Consider the following 17,171-nt stretch of genomic DNA (forward strand, 5'->3'; position numbering starts at 1 on the left):
AAAAATGGTTGGCTACCAGTGGCTACGAGTGGGCTACTGTCAAAAGTAGCCCATTAAGAATTCTACTAAAAAAACGACAAAGTCCAAATTTCAATTAATGCGCATGTCTCGTTCTCTATCGTTCGTCCCATTCTCCTATTATTGATATGACGTCATTGGGAAATCATAATTTAGGCATATTTGAACGGGCTACAGGCTACCAAGCAATCTTAAGCTAAAAATGGTTGGCTACCAGCTGGCTACGAGTGGGCTACTGTCAAAGTAGCCCATTTAAGAATTTTCTACTAAAAAAACGACAAAGTCCAAACTCCAATTAAGTGCGCATGTCTCGTTCTCTATTATTCGTTCCCATTCTCCTATTATTGATATGACGTCATTGGGAAATCATAATTTAGGCATATTTGAACGGGCTACAGGCTACCAAGCAATCTTAAGCTAAAAATGGTTGGCTACCAGCTGGCTACGAGTGGGCTATGTCAAAGTAGCCCATTTAAGAATTTTCTACTAAAAAAAAACGACAAAGTCCAAACTCCAATTAAGTGCGCATGTCTCGTTCTCTATTATTCGTTCCCATTCTCCTATTAATTGATATGACGTCATTGGGAAATCATAATTTAGGCATATTTGAACGGGCTACAGGCTACCAAGCAATCTTAAGCTAAAAATTGGTTGGCTACCAGCTGGCTACGAGTGGGATACTGTCAAAGTAGCCCATTTAAGAACTTGGGCTATGAAAGCAATTGAAAGCTTACATTGACAGACTATTTATTTGCTACCAGTTGTCTACACATTGAAGGTAGTTCATCAAAGAAGTATACATTACATTTTCAGATTTATTAAATAGATATGATGGAATATTTTGAAATATTTTTACTATACCATTTCTAAATCTCATAGGATATTCAAGCAAAACAAAGTTTGGATTTTTTTACAAGATGATAAATGAATGCCATAGTGCAAAGAATCTCAAACCAACGCCCACCATTTAAAAGTATGCATATCAGAAATTGAAAACTCTGTCCCATTATCCTTATTTATTGATTTTTATTGAATCATTAAATTGTACAACATCATAAACCAATCGATCAATATTGATCAATGTCATAAATCAATAAAGCTATCAATATGATGTATACGCTTTTTTTATAAGAAAATACTTTATAAGAATATGATCAAATTGGCCAAAATATTAAGAATATAGTAAGAATATCACCATCATGGAATTTAGCAACTGAATCTATAAATGCCTTACAGTTGTAAACCAATGATACCACAGTAAAGCTCAAAACTCTCATGAAAAGAATCAAGAATTACTATCAGTGTCAGATAAACAAATAATGCCTGTCAGTTCTGCGTTTGGTTTAAACAACTCAACCATAGACGCCATTTTTGCTGGAAGCACTTCTTCTACAACTTCCTCCTCAGCCTCTGTATCAGTCTCTTTTATTATGAAAACTTCTGAATTATACTGGTCGAATCTCGAATGTCTTGAAAACAGCTTTGAAGATCCATCTTTTGAAAGTTCCAAAGGCTTGTATTTATGATGTACTCCTTCTTTTGGTGATGTTTTGCATTTTTTATTATGGCTTGCTTTCTCTGTCAGAAAAAGTTTTCTTCCTTGGCGCTTTTGAAATATTCTACTTGCTTCGACATTCTTGAGAGACATTGCGCTCGCGAACTACTTCACTAAACGCGAAGTGAACACTCCTCGTTCATATGCCTTAAGGGAAGAAATTTTCGCGGGAATTTAATTTCGCGGTTTGTCAAATTATTTTTTTTCGCGGGAATTTAATTTCGCGGTTCATCGATTTTCGAAAAATTCGCGGGAACTTAATTTCGCGGTTGCAGGATATTTTTGGCCAAAAGCGCTATTAAATAACCAAAAAACCTGTTTTAAGGCTTCAAATATTACGAATTTGGGGGAATACGAGAAATAAATTAAATTTCGCGGGAATTTAATTTCGTGGATTGACGATTTTGTAAAATTTCGCGGGAACTTAATTTCGCGGTTTTAGGCAAAATCCGCGAAAACCGCGAAATTTTGTTCCCGCGAAAATTTCTTCCCTTAAGGTAGCAAAGATAGTGTAAACTTCACTGTCGCCGTAAATTCGCCTACGTTTTTTTTTTCAAATTAAAGTCGCCTACTGTAGTCCATAAAATGTAAAAATCAAAATATATTTGCAGAAGCAGCCGGTGGAGAGATTTTTAGAAATATGTGTTCTTATCTTCTATGAAACCACATGTTATGACCTTCAATTTTTTATACAAATGATGTGTTCTGATTTCTAGGAAACCTTTATCGAACTATTTGTCTCCCTATACTTATTACTACTTTATGGTTTGATGTGTTCTTAAATCTAGGAAAAACAGTTTGCCAAGATATACTTGGAAGATATTTGTTTTTCTCCATGAAAGATCAATTTTCTTTTGATTTTACCCATGCCTTCTTAAAAGATGTGCTCTGAAGCTTTCTAGGGTTACCTAAATAACAAGAACACGTTAGATGACCTTGAATGTACCCCTGTCTCGTCAGAATAATCATTATTTCTAGCTGAATAATTTTCCAAGATCTGATCAGAATAGGTCAAAATTTCTAGCTGAAATATGCTGAACACATCGAAAAAAGGTTGCCTAGCCGACTGCTTTCGTATTTGGATAGCGACCTTTCCTAAAAATTACAATTTGAAGGGAGATGTAACTAGTGGGTTAAATAATCCATGTGAACCAATAACGTAGACAGTGAACCCATTCAATTCAAAGCCCTAAAATGTATAGCCATGAAGTTATGAACTCACTTTTTCCCACTTACTTTATTCAAAATACGTGACCCGCTGGTGTGGTTTTCACACAAACGCCAGATTGAAGGTAACAACCATCGCCAGATTTTGAAAAATATGTCGTGAAAACAAAGAAAGTCCTAGATTCAATTCGTCATTTTAAATGCGGCGCAAATCTTCTTGTTCGAGGAAGGTTGAAGATTCCTTTCTAGCCCCCCCCCCCTTCGGGGTTTTAAACTCGATGGGTATACTACCAAGACAGGAATGCATTTTGAAAAATGACCCGTCAACAGCATCAATCTAGTGAAGCTTTTTATAGTATATCTGTGCAGGTTCAAAATAGAAAGATCATCTTTCAGATAAAGAATGACGATAACTGATATCTCTGTTACGTAACAATCGAACAACTGTGTCATAGTTTACTTTCACTTTCGATTCTCTTTTATGAGCTGTTAAACGAGTATCAACAATGAATTTCTTATAATTTTTTATGTTGTACATAAAAGTCACATTTAAAATGAACAAGCTTGTGATAAGCCCTTGCACTGAACAAGGCTTCCCAAAATAGCCCAATCATATACTAATGTTTAAACTCCCCTCCCCAACAAGTTAAAGCCTTAAACTTATCTATGCTTTGATTTTTGTGATTCAAACCGTATTTGTTCTGTGTTCTCCTTTTTTCTTATAAACAGTTGCTAGACGTGTCATTTGACACTGATAGGGGTGTCCCTTAATTCTTTTGCACATTTTTTTATAAGAACATCCAAAATTTTTGAAGCCTTCGGATGTTCTTAACCTTTTGAGTTTTAAGCCTAAAAATTTTCTAAACATGTTCTTATTTTCCCCATTTTTTATGTATTTTTGACTATTTTCCTAAAAAAGGGTGTTTTTGATGTTCTTAATTTGTTCTTAGCATTTTGACCATTGAAGCATTATGTTTTTATTTAGTTTGCTCTTATAAAAAACACGTGTGCTCAGATTTATGATAAATCTTTCTATTTTTATAACCTCTTATATAATCTAATCAAACTTTTGTATTTTTGTTGGAAACCTTTAGACAGTTATTTGATCATGAACCAATCAGAAGCCAGTAAAGATGATGATGAACCAATAGAGGTTTAGTACAGAATCAACAAACAAAAGGGTTGCAGACATTTGAAACAGTTTCGTTTGTAAATTTTTATATAATGTTCCCTTTGATTCCACGTGAGAACTGCACTTTGTTCTTTCTAAGAGACACGTTTATCAGCCACTTTTCAAATAAGATATTTTTCTTCTCTCTAGAAACCCTGGTCGAGGTGTTTGTTAGCTAAAGTCTGTCCAGATATAATTGGCAGTGGAAACAAGAATGCCTGTAACTTTTGATAGTCAAATATAATTATGGAAATTTTTTTTGCTTGTTTTAGAGAAATAAAAGCGCTATATTTGAATGTATTTTTTGTGAAAAAATTCGCGATTTTTATAGGTTAAATTTGCGATTGCAAAAATTGAGCTTTTTTTTCTACTTATGCTATAACGTTCATTTTTACACTAGTGGTAGTTCAACCTTAGGTTAAGAAGTTTGTTAAGTTTCAAGGCAAACAAAAAAGTCATTCGGAAGATATGGGACCCGAAATACCCCTTGGTAGCACTTTTCTGTGAAATATCAAATCTCCAACTTATTACTAAAAACGGGGGTAGTGATTGATAAAACAGTTTTTCGATCATAACACATTTTACGATCTCTTTAATGACCTCATAGCCAAAGCTGTGTTTAGTGTGTTTTGGGAATTAGCAAAGTTCTTTAATGACTTAAAAATAAAAAAGGCAATATAAGTTCATGCTTATCTTTTCAATAAAAACAATTATACTGTGATTTCACTTCGTTATGTAATAATCAATGATACCAATAATACCAATGCACCAACACTTAACATTTTCCAACTTTTAATTACACTGTTCAAAAAAGATAACATAACCCCCGTTTTTAGTAATAAGTTGGAGATTTGATATTTCACAGAAAAGTGCTACCAAGGGGTATTTCGGGTCCCATATCTTCCGAAGGACTTTTCTGTTTGCCTTGAAACTTAACAAACTTCTTAACCTAAGGTTGAACTACCACTAGTGTAAAAATGAACGTTATAGCATAAGTAGAAAAGAAGCTCAATTTTTGCAATCGCAAATTTAACCTATAAAAATCGCGAGTTTTTTAACAAAAAATACATTCAAATATAGCGCTTTTATTTCTCTAAAACAAGCAAAAAAAATTTCCATAATTATATTTGACTATCAAAAGTTACAGGCATTCTTGTTTCCACTGCCAATTATATCTGGACAGACTTTAGTTAGTAATTCTCGGTTGTGATTCAGTATATTTATTTTGAATTTGAAGTAACTCAAAGTAACTCTGTTTGTTATCAATGAAGAAGTAATAGATTTGTAGATATCATTTGGCCGATGACTTGAATTTTGTTAGGACAAAGTTGATATTGGAGTTATACTCTTTTTACTTGCTAACATTTCGGATTTTTCCTGACTAGAGTATTCATTAAAAAGCACAAATACATGCAATATTCTTCGGTAGCCTTGGTTGGAAACATTTTCTAGGGCTGCTAGCAGAATATGGCGCTCTTTTTTAAGAGGGTTTTTGTTTTTAAAGCCATATCTTTGACTACGTTTTACAAAGAAAAAATATGTGCGAACGAGATTGGGTTTTGACTGATTTTGGCTTGACAGATGTTAAATCTTTTATCGGTGGTACCTTAAAAAAGTTACGCTGTACTGTACCCACTTAAAAGGGCTTCACTAGGCTGATGGTTGGCTGCACCCTGCAACCACATCACTGTTTCCCGTCTAAATTGATCTTCGATAAAACAATATTTTTTATCAACACGTGGCAATGGATTGTTTCAAACATATCTTTTCATTAATTATTAATGGTTAACGAGATATCCTTAATGGTCTTTTAATTACTCCCTAAATTCTTAACTGTCTGTTACCAAGCATAATATATCAACTTGCAATTATAAAGATTGTACCATATGATTCACTGTTTATTATTTTTAAGGGCTAATATAATTATTTTGTTAACGGACTTACGTTGACGGATCTTACGTTCTTGAGTATCTTCCTGTAAATATATTGAGAAACCTTTTCAACGGGAAAATTCTGAAAACTGAAGAAATTCCTCTTCATCAACATTAATAGTTTCTGTGGTAGATTATTAAAAAAATGGTTTCATATCTCGCTTTACTTGCAGTAAAGAAACACAAATCAGAAATACAGTGTTGGATGATTTTTCTTTTCTCGATATCAAACTTTATATCAGTTAAATGGAGATCTGATTAAATATAGCATTCATTCAAAATATCTTACTGTTTGAATATCTTACTTTTTATTAATATATTCTAGACTAGATAATATATAACAACAAAAATGAAAATTTTTCTTTTGTTCGCCTTGTTGGCACTGGTAGTATCTGATAAATCCATCAAAGTGGACGTTGAACCAGAGATTATCGAAGAGAATTCGGATGAACAACTTCTCAAAACACCTGAGGAAGAACCAACGGTCCAGGTAACCTTTCTTTTACCCTCTTTAATCGGCGAATGTCATTCGGTACACGTTTTTTTATAAGATCATCCCAAATCTTTGATAAATGTTCTTAACATGTTCTTATTTTCACCGTTTTTTGAGTATTCGGGTGTTTTAGAGTCCCCGAAGCCTTAAAATGTTCTTAACTTGTTCTTAATATTTTGTCCAGCGAAGCCTTATGTTGTTATATAGTTTAACCATAGAATTTCTCAAAATTTGTACTCGCGCTGCGTCGAAAGGACGCACTTTGGTTTAAAATGCTGTGTAAGTAATGGTAGAGGATAGCTTTACGGTAAGTTTATGCTTTCAGTGGTGAAAAGGCAAATTGAATTTTTTAGGGAGCTTGAAAAAATCTTGAGTAGTTATATTTTTATATATTTGGATATTTTACACATCACGCTGAAATTATTTTAAACTATTTAAGTGGAAAACGTACCCATGTATTAAGATTACTCAAAAAAGGTAGATTAAGAATGGCCCTAAACTAGAGCTAAAGCTTCTTAAGTCTAGAGACTTTTTTACTTTCATTATATCGGTCAACCTACAAGTACCACTTCTTGTGTTGTCTTTCAGGTAGAACATCACGAAGAACAAAAAGCAGAAGAACCAGAAACAATATCGAAAACTATACCCGAACAACAACAACAACATGTAGAAGAACCCAATGTCCAGGTACATTAAGATTGTGTAACAAAGATCTGACACTAGCAGAAAAGTGTTTCCTTTTTCTGAACTGATATCCAGAAAAATAAAGCCGCGTTGTAATGATGTTACAATGTTACCTCGGTGAAAAGTGGGGCTGAAATTTTAGGGCATTTTTCCAACCGAGGACGGAATTTTGGCCAAATCTTCCAGTGGGGCGTGAGTCCCATGGGGTCAGTGACACAGGGGTGTCTTTTCCTTTTTCTGTACCAATATCCAGATTTAACAAAGCCGGTTGCAATAATATTCACTGAAAAGTTCTTAGAATGTTAAAACCTCCCTGCCTTGTTGACCCGGTGAAAATCTTTAAAGTTAGTGGAGATAAAACAAACCGAACCATCTGGCTCCACGATTTATCTCTGGTGGCAGTAAATTTTAGTTCTGGCAGCGCGCTCAGGGCTTTTCTCCCCAAGCGCTGTCTAAAAATGATAAAGTGCTATCTACGTAAACTATTGGCCCTCCAATTATCTGAGGTTAAAGGCTAACAAGTAGTTTTTATGCCATCAAGTTTTCTTTTTATTTCTGATCACTATAGGTTGCATCATCAGAAGAGAAAGTGGAAGAACCAGAAATCATGGACCAAAAACAGCACGAAGAACCGAAAGTCGAGGTTAATTTAATGATTGCCCCCGAAATTCTCATGGTTATTTTCTTAGACCTGTTGGTCTTATTGGAGCTTTCGCTGGTCCATCGAGTAACATCGAGGCGTTACTTTTTGGACCTACCTCCGGGTACCCCGGTGGAGGTCCTTTAAATTAACCCATGTCCGTCCGTCCGTCCGTTCGTTCGTTCGTTCGTTCGTTCGTCTGTTGCCAGCTTTTCTCGGGATTAGCTCATTAGTTTATTCTGATTTTTTGCACAATGGTGCAAAATGGCAATGCCCAAAATGTGACGGAGCCCGATTTTCGGAAAAAAAAATTTTCCGGCCGAAAATGCCGGAAATATGCCGGAAAAACTGATTTTTGGCACTTTCTCGAGATTTTATCATTAGTTTTTTCTGATTTTTTGCTCAAAGATGCGTATTAACAATGCCCGAAACATGGCCGAGTCCGATTTTTGAGAAAAAATTTTTCCGGCCGAAAATGCCGGAAATATGCCGGAAATCGCCTTTTATTTGGATTGGACTTTTTCCTTATAATTGGTTGTTTTTTCATTCAAAATTATTATCAATAGCAATGCCCACCATCAAGCATGTTTCAATTTTCAATAAAATTGATTTTTGAAGCCGGAACTATTCAAAAATCGCCGGAATAACCTATTTTCGCCGGAAAGACAGTATTTCTTGAATTTCTTGAGCTGTACTTTATATTTTTTTATGAAATTTCGCACACTGATGCAAAATGACAATACCTAAAATGTGACGGAGCCCGATTTTCGAAAAACATTTTATTCCGGCCGAAAATGCCGGAAATATGCTGGAAAAACTGGTTTTTTTGACATTTTCTCGAATTTTTATCCTTATTTTCTCTGATTTTTTGGAGAATGATGCGTATTCGCAATGCTCAAAACATGACCGAGTTCGATTTTTGAGAAAATGTTTTTTTCCGGCCAAAAAAGCTGGAAATTTCCGTTTTCGCAGATTTTCATTGGATTTTTTCGTTTCATGTCTTTTCAAACAAAAACATCATTTATAAGAATGTCCACGATTAAGCATGGTTCAATTTTCAATGAAACTGATTTTGGTACAGGAACTTTCTAAAAATCGCCAGAACAGCCGAGAATCGCCGGATTCCATGAATTTCTCGAGTTGCTTTCGTATTATTCTGCATTTTCATACTATTGTTCTCATTTTTCAATTGTCTTATTACATCAATCTTCAGGTAGGTCCATTCAGCATGTAGCTTGTTCATATTTTGATCGGGAATGGAATTAACGTGTAAAGTTATCAATCTTTAAAGAATTCTAAGAAAATAAATCTGCAAGAATAAAGAGGCCGTTTGCCCAAAATAAAATTACAGAATACAGTCCCTGGTCCGATTACAAGTCACAAACACGCTTTAGAAGACTTTCGATTAGTCGGACACCGTATTCTTGAATAAAAATCCAAATTCAACAAAATATAACGAAGATTAGTCGAGAATTTTGAGGATTTAAGAAACTTTCAGTAGAATTTTCAGGCCAGGGACTGTAGTAACGAAAATTAGATACGATACGGTAATACGGTCAATACGGTAACATTATTATGTTGTATAAAAGTTCAAAAATTACACGTCAAATATCATGCTCCTCAATGGTCTTCGCATTGAGCATTGTTTATCTACTGCAATCACGTCTGCCTCAAAAGGAGATTGAAGTTGACATCGATTGATCTTTTTCCGTTGGTGATAACCCAGTTGTGAGTTCTTATGATGATCTTTTAACAAGTTGTACAGATCCGGCCTTTCAAGGAAAAACATGTAAGGTCCATTTTCCTTTATTTCTTTGATGAGGTTTTTAACTATGTTCGTTGATGATATAAAATCTTGTAAGAATTTTCCTGCTTTTTCAATTTGCGATCTTTTCAAATATGCCTGAGGCTGTTCCAGTATGATTTTCAATTTCTTTATAACTTGGTCGATGGTTTGGTTTGACAAATGAGCAAGGACGTTAATCTGCGGTACGAAATAATACGGCATGAATTTTCGTTCGAAATATTCAAGTAAGTTCCTCAACAGATTGTCCAACACTTTCAGGATTACAGTAGGTTCATTGGACCATGATCCGTGGCTCTCTATAAACCAAAACATCGTACATTTACAGATATACGACGACAGGTGGTCAGGATCTATAGGTTTTAGTTCGCCATAGAGAAGCGATTTAAATATGAGATATACCTTACGTTTTTCTGGTGACTGTAGTTGGATTAGTTTTCGTTCGATGTGAGCGAAAGAGTAGCGGAACCCGGTGGAACTAAGATCGTTTCTATCTTCGTTCGAAGGCTTGGCTATGATGTAACCAACATTGAGTTCTTGTGTTAGTGATTGTACCGGGATTGAAGTGTTTTGCCACCGTTTGAGTAATTCTTCATAGATATTTAATGGAAAGTTTAATTTAAATACGAAAGCAAAATCAGAAGAAGTCTTTAATCGAAGTTGATTTTTTATGTATAAATCAAACCCGAAGGTCGTAGTTGCTTTGGTGAACTTTGAATTGACGGAAGGATTTGAAATCTGATCAATGGGCGTTTTAGTAATGTACGAAGCTACCATTTTTGTGATTTTGATAAGATTATGGTCTAGTTTTCCATCAAACATTTCCCAACTGTAGACAGCTTTGATTCTATTTGACAGAAGATAACCATCAGAGTCCATGAAATATTGTAGCTCAGTTGGTGTGGTAGATGCCTCGAAGAATTTGATGACTTCATTGGGCACATTAATGTGACCATTCTCTAATAAATTCATTCTCAGAAAACCTGGTTGTCCTTCAACCTCTCTTACCGTAGATTTGAATTCGTTCTCAAATTCAAACATGGTCATTTCCAAATCGAGCTCTATTTCACGATGAAGAAAATCAGGGAAATCTGGATCAGTTTGAAACAATCTTGCTGCGAAAGAACCTTCACTGATACTTCCTGCCAGCTTTATATCTTTGAATATCAAGTTCAAACCAACGTGAATGAGATTGTCTTTGATCACTTGGAATAGTTCTTGAGTTGATTCTCTTATTTCTGTTTCCATACGGTATAAATCGTCAAAGGCTGTTACAATACAATCTAAAAGAATAGAATTGAAATACACGTATAGATGGTAGTTATTCAAAGTAGACTGAGTTTCAGTCAAATTCGTCGGTCAGTCGGTCAAGTCTTTATAAGTCTCTGGATAGACATCCCGAATACTTTGGTCAATTCCCGCGACACTTGAATAAGAGGTATGTGAAGTCGAAGTCTTATGATGCGAATTCTCTTTAAAAAGGAAAAAAAGAGAAAAATATGGGTACGAGTTTGTTTTAAATGCATCATACTTTTCAAAAACGTACTCACATTTTGAGGTATTTCCAGTTATACAAGGATGGTAGATCCAAATCATCAAAATGAAAATAAGTTTTCCTGTCATACTTCTGTTGTTAAATACAAATAAGATAATCTTCTTGAATCCTTGTTCCGTTTCAGCAAAAGTTTTTCAATAAACCTTACTCTGAAGTATTATAATTTTTGACTATGTGACCTGCGTCTTGTTCAGTCCAAATAGAGCCAAAGCTTAGTTCTTTGTTTAATACATTATGTCTCACAGTACTAATCTAATAGTCTTTTGAATCTTCGCCTTTTGATATTCAGTCAGCCAAAGACCAGGATCAGCCAGCTAGTTCTTCTCTCGACGAAAACGAAATAAATACTGCTTGTACGCATTTTCGACCTGAAATTGTTGCGTATCGAAATAATCTGATTCAGCACAACTGTCACCAAAATAGAAAACATTACGTCATTTTGTTAAGGATATTGAAACATTACATCATAACTAAAAATATTGCATTGTTATTTTGAACGGATCAAATTACTTGGGTGGGAATCATGATTAGCGAAACATATCATTATCGTTTGTCGTCAATTGTTTGACTTTCTTAGAAATTTAACTAATGACGATTTTAGAATGACGTAATAGTGAACACCGCAAAACGGAATTAGATTTTACTCTTCTGAACAGACATGTATTCACACATACATTCTTTATGATCTTGTCTTTCCTGTGCTGTGCTGTGTTTAGACTTCTGTTTGTCAGCAATCTCAAGCGATTTCGCGAGATTTATTTTTCGTAAAAATGGTAGTCTAGCATGTAAGTAATTCAAACACAGTAAAAATAAGCAAAAAGTAATGAAAAGTGAAAATGGAGTTTATACAAACTGATATTATCCAGCAACAATTATCGTATTATCTTATAACACCCATATCACTGTATTACACGAAAATGATCAAAATTCGCGAAAACGCGAAATTAAATTTTGCGAAAAATAATTCTGATCGAAGCAACGATGCTATCCAGCATCATGCTTATTCATTTCAGATAATCAAATTTTCAGATTAAGAAATAATTTGTCAAAAATAACAGCAAGTTAATAAGAAGCCATTTTTTGGGAATATTAAAGTACACTATATATTTACAGAGCTCCTAAACCAATAAATGTCACGATGATCACCCAAGATCAGCTTCATTTTTGGTTCTGTAAGTTAGGGCTTGGAATGTCAAGACCAATTCCTTTTTATTGCTCTACGAATACGAATACAAGCGACAAATATCCCTTGGTTTGGCTTTGTGCACGCATTTAGAATTAAAAAAGGTAATTTGAAAAATGAAAGACACGAAGTGAGGATTTCATGTTATGGGTTAACCCTATTTTTATCAGGAGGGGGGTGTTTTCCACCAGGCTGGCACTCTTTAGACAATAGCTCACTGAAAATTTTTATTAACACTCTGAAAGTTTTTGACTTTTAATATAATCCTATTAGCAGCATGTATACCAAATTTTACAATTATACACCTACCAGATCAGGTTTTATGACTTTTTTGTGCAGGCATATCATAAAATCCAGCTAAAACCCTGTAAAATCCCAAAATCTTAAATTTAGCATAACTTTTGATCTAGCCATCCAACTGACTTCAAATTTTGACAGGTTATAGGTATTAATGATAAATTTTAAAAAATATTTAAAAAAATTTCAAAAACTGCTGACGTCATCAAAAATGACGTCATTGTTTTTTGAAAAAATTTACTCATTTTCTGCATGGATTTTAAACCTTGATTTTATTAGTATGGTAAAAACCGGCAAATATGTTAAAGATATTATTTTTGGCTTTTAGAAATTTAAAACAGAATTGAAAAATCTCCATTCGTTCAACTTTAATTGCTATTTTATTGAACATAACTTTTTCATTGGACAGCGATAATTGTGAAACTTTGTGATGACGTCATCACCTTTATGATGACGTCATCAACCTAATTTTTTTTCTTTGAGCTCATTTTATGATAGAGAACATTTGTGCCAAATTTCAAGTCCATACCTTTTCTAGATCAAAAGTTATGCAAGGCTGGTGGATAACACCCCCCCCCCTTGAGAATACAAAATCCGAAAAAGCCTGATAATAATAGGGTTAAGCACTCGACCACGGCTTATCACAAAATGTTTCAGCTACAATCGGTGCTGAAATATTTGGCACAAAAGGGGAATTCCCTCAAAACTATAAAACCGCAAGTGATTTTAAGTGCTTTGAAGTACGGTTCGGATATAGAGTTTTATCATTAGACTTAAGACCTTAGGATCTCAGGATTTAAAAGCTCAAATTTGCTCCAACAAGGCTGAGAATATAGCCTGAAAGCCACTTAAACCCTCCCAAATCGAAAAATCCAATGAAACAAAGTGGAAGTATTGAAACTGCAATTCTCGTCCGATCTTTGAATTCTGAAAAACGTTAAAATACCATGATGATTTGTATGGATTGCTATAGATTTTCATAATCAACGTCTACTATTCTTTTTAAGGTAACACAAGAGGGAATGGAAAAAATGCCTGAACCAGAGAAAATGGCAATGGCAATTGAAGAGCCCAAGGCAGAGGTAACGTTCTGTTTTTTAAATGGACTACACAGAAATGTTGTTGTTATTTGGTCGATACGCTGTGATTTCCTTTTAGACAAATTGATGTAAAGGTCTGATTTTGTAAGTTATTTTGTCTCAAGCTTCATCCTGCACTGAGTTTCAATTCCATACAAAGTCAAATTATATCGTGATTCTATTTTCTATTTTCTTGTCTTATCCAATATTTCTTAAACAGACAGACAAAGACTTCGGTTCCAGATATTTTAAATGTCCTTATAGAATCGACACATCTGTTTGTTACGCTACCTGAGTTTGATTGTGTGTTACTGATGCATTTCAATAGGTTGGATCAAAGCAAAAACGATCGGTTGGTGAAGCAATGGGTTTGAGACAAGATGACCATGAATATGATGATTTCGTGATTGAAAGTGAAGGAGAAATCCAACGAGATCCAGTGGAAGACATGGGTCTTCATGATCAACAAACAGAACCCGTTGAACAACAATCTCAACAACAAACAGTAGCTGCCGAGCAACAGCCAAATTCTGTTGAACAACAGTCAGAACAAGATGTCGAACAGCAACCAGAATCTGTTGAACAACAGCCCGAAGCTGTTGAGCAAGAACCAGAAGCTGGTAAGCAAAGGCGAGAAACTGTTGAAACACATGAAGAACCACAACAAAATGATGTTGAATCTACTCCAGAAGCTGTCGAAGCTCCATTAGAAGCTGTCGAAGCTCCACAAGAAGCTGTCGAAGCTCCACAAGAAGCTGTCGAAGCTCCACAAGAAGCTGTCGAAGCTCCACAAGAAGCTGTCGAAGCTCCACAAGAAGCTGTCGAAGCTCCACAAGAAGCTGTCGAAGCTCCACAAGAAACTGACGAAGCTCCACAAGAAACCGTCGAAGCTCCACAAGAAGCCGTCGAAACTCCACAAGAAGCTGTCGAAACTCCACAAGAAGCTGTCGAAACTCCACAAGAAGCCGTCGAAACTCAACAAGAAGCCGTCGAAACTCCACAAGAAGCCATCCAAACTCCACAAGAAGTTGTTGAACCTGAACCAGAAGTAGTTGAGCAAGTCGAGCCGGAAACCGTGGAAACAACTGAACAAAAAATTGAATTTCAACCAGAAGAAACAGCTCAAGAACCAGAGATTGTGGTAGAAGCTAGAGAAGAAATAATGGAACATCCAGAACAAATGGCTATTGAAGATACACCAGAACCAGTTGTAGAACCCCAAGAAGAAGAAAGTGCTAAACAGGAAGAGGAGAAAGTTGCTGACAGCAGTACTGAAGAAGTAGAATCTGATTACAAAGAAGGATCTGTTTGCTCGTATTGCAAATCATGCAAGGTAATGATTGTATTCTTCTCAATAGGCCTTTTTATAAATTATTTTGAATGCAACAGCTGCTTCTTCTTGAAACCATTACCAAGGTGATCAAATCCCTTGAGTCTTCAAGTGTCACTTTTGAAATAGTGTATTTCTTATGAACTCCTCTGGGAATCAATCATCATAGCAATATTTTCCAAACGAGGTAAGCATTGCTCGTGACGTAATTTATGAAAAAAGGTCTATTGACCAATCATACATAACCCTATAATGGTCTTCGCATTTTCCTTATAGTTACCGATAAACATTACCAAGGCTTATCTATCTTGGTAGACATAATTATTATGTTGGTTGGACACCCAACCTGTATTCAAACAGACCTAACAATCTGTTCTTAAAATCGTTGTTTCACTAAAATGTACGTAATTTGGTTTTCTTACGTTTTTTTTTTCAGGATTGTGACAAAGATTTCTGTTCAACACAATGCCCATGTCAAGATAAAGACAATGTCGAACAATGCCAAAAATGTGGAGTAAGTGTATCTTATTGTCACCCTAAACTAATTTCGTCAAACGTTTCAATAGGAGATGAGAGATACTCGAAATCGAGTATTCATTTTCAGTTTTTCTAACTCCTGGGACAGCTTTTTTCTACACTCTACGAAACTCATCCCACCTCTATACTCAACCAACAGATTGACACCACTCGCGACACTTCTGTTTTATTTTGGTCAAAACATTACCTACAATATTAACAATATGTTATATTATTATCGCTGTTTGTTTTTCTAGAATTGTCGTTATTGTTCATTATGTGACACCGTCTGCAAAACAGTCTGTAACCCAGGTAAGTGACTTGTTTACCTTGTTGTGATGCATTTTGCTGAGTACATAATACATTTTAAAGTGATATACCCAAAATGCTTTGCAACGGGCTGAGTACACATTACACGTTTTTTTTAATAAGAACATCCTAAAATGCTCTTAACGTATTCTTAACATTTTGGCCATCGAAGCCTTATGTTCTTATATAGTCTGTTCCTATAAAAATAAAACGTGTACATATTAAAGAGAAATACCCAGAAAGCTTTGCAACGGGGGCTCCCTATCTCAAATAGCTATTTGTTATCTGTTATTTGTTATTATCTCCTATGCAGTGATCTCTGACTTAGGTTTGGGCCTTTTCCCACTTAGTAAGGAGTATGTCTGGTCTTGTCTCGGACAAAACATTTGGTGACCAACTTTGTTTTCTTTCTTTTGAATTTTCCATATCAAGAACAAAAAGCTTTGCTCTTTTTTATCCTTTGAAAATTTGAATAAAACAGGAAATCACTTTTATAAAAAAAAACATTAAAAAGTTGTTTTTTTCTTTTTACAGGTGGTTTCTTAGATTCATTCACTGGTTCAATTTACAAGTGAGTATTTTTTTACCTTCGAGTAGTTCTCGTCATTTGAATCAATCCTCTTTCATGTACACGGTTAACATTATTTTAATATTACCTTTTAACGTTAATATTATTTTAATCTATCGTACCCAGGACCTAGAGCACAACGCCGTTACAACGTTCATTAAATGTTAAAAACTTGTAGAATCGAGCTTTCAGATTTTGATGGAAGTATGATTGTACAGAACAAGATTTCATTGCTTAAAGTCATACAACAATAATTTAGAATTTAAAAATCACATTCCCATGAATGATTTTAAAAGTTTTAAATAATTTTGCTGTGAAATTTTACAGAAATTTCATTGTCATGATTTTGCTTAAAAGTTATATGGACCACGTTTTGACGTTTTTGCCTCGATTCCCCCTGGGTTTGTTAGAAAAACAATTTCTTCCCCTCCCCCCTCCCCCGATTTTCAATCCATTTGAGATGAGACCAACAAGAGGCAAATGAATTAAACCTTGTTTTGTTGTTTTTCTTTTTCAGTATGTTTCCATCCAAGACCAAAAGAGGAAGACATGGAAAAAACGAAAGAGTTCATTAAAGAATATCTGTAAATATGTAATAATTTCATACTAGTAGCTAACTATTGCTATTTTCTCAAGATACTGTCATAACGGGCAGAAATGCAGTAAAAAGATGTGCAGGAAAAAAAATTGGGGAGCCAAGAAACGGAATCCAACTTTGGGTTAAATGGGTCTTAGAGGTTATGTAGTGATTTAGTTTATTTTAGTTCATTTTTGGTTTAGACCAACGTTTTAAATTCTTAACTATCCCAGGTAATGTCGGAAAATTTTTATTGTCCTTTGTCCTTTGTCAAATTTCAACAAAATATTCAGA

General features: G+C 34.8%; 2 protein-coding genes across 2 annotated transcripts; one reads left to right on the forward strand and one right to left on the reverse strand.

Moving 5' to 3' along the window:
- Positions 1-7,560: 7,560 nt before the first annotated feature.
- On the forward strand, positions 7,561-16,875 carry LOC136822548 (uncharacterized). Its single transcript, XM_067078812.1, has 7 exons — positions 7,561-7,662; positions 13,506-13,580; positions 13,906-14,910; positions 15,344-15,421; positions 15,681-15,735; positions 16,267-16,303; positions 16,818-16,875. Exons 1-7 carry the CDS (start codon positions 7,627-7,629, stop codon positions 16,873-16,875), a joined length of 1,344 nt encoding a protein of 447 aa, XP_066934913.1. The 5' UTR covers positions 7,561-7,626.
- Positions 9,224-11,424, reverse strand: LOC136822553 (uncharacterized). The gene is made up of 2 exons (XM_067078816.1): positions 11,014-11,424; positions 9,224-10,746 (listed from the first exon to the last, which is right to left on the reverse strand). Exons 1-2 carry the CDS (start codon positions 11,084-11,086, stop codon positions 9,257-9,259), a joined length of 1,563 nt encoding a protein of 520 aa, XP_066934917.1. The 5' UTR covers positions 11,087-11,424; the 3' UTR covers positions 9,224-9,256.
- Positions 16,876-17,171: the final 296 nt, after the last annotated feature.

The sequence above is a fragment of the Clytia hemisphaerica genome, unplaced genomic scaffold, assembly GCF_902728285.1.
Source record: "Clytia hemisphaerica strain Z4C2 unplaced genomic scaffold, Clytia hemisphaerica genome assembly, whole genome shotgun sequence".
NCBI classification, from domain to species: domain Eukaryota; kingdom Metazoa; phylum Cnidaria; class Hydrozoa; order Leptothecata; family Clytiidae; genus Clytia; species Clytia hemisphaerica.

What these genes read in the sequence shown, in the direction of transcription:
- LOC136822548 (XM_067078812.1), top strand. Translation starts at nt 7,627, where the DNA reads ATGGACCAAAAACAGCACGAAGAACCGAAAGTCGAG. An exon ending in TTGAAGAGCCCAAGGCAGAG is followed by an intron (nt 13,581 to 13,905) that starts GTAACGTTCTGT and finishes GCATTTCAATAG; the next exon opens with GTTGGATCAAAGCAAAAACG. An exon ending in CGTATTGCAAATCATGCAAG is followed by an intron (nt 14,911 to 15,343) that starts GTAATGATTGTA and finishes TTTTTTTTTCAG; the next exon opens with GATTGTGACAAAGATTTCTG.
- LOC136822553 (XM_067078816.1), bottom strand. Translation starts at nt 11,086, where the DNA reads ATGACAGGAAAACTTATTTTCATTTTGATGATTTGGATCTACCATCCT. An exon ending in AACTGGAAATACCTCAAAAT is followed by an intron (nt 10,747 to 11,013) that starts GTGAGTACGTTT and finishes CTATTCTTTTAG; the next exon opens with ATTGTATTGTAACAGCCTTT.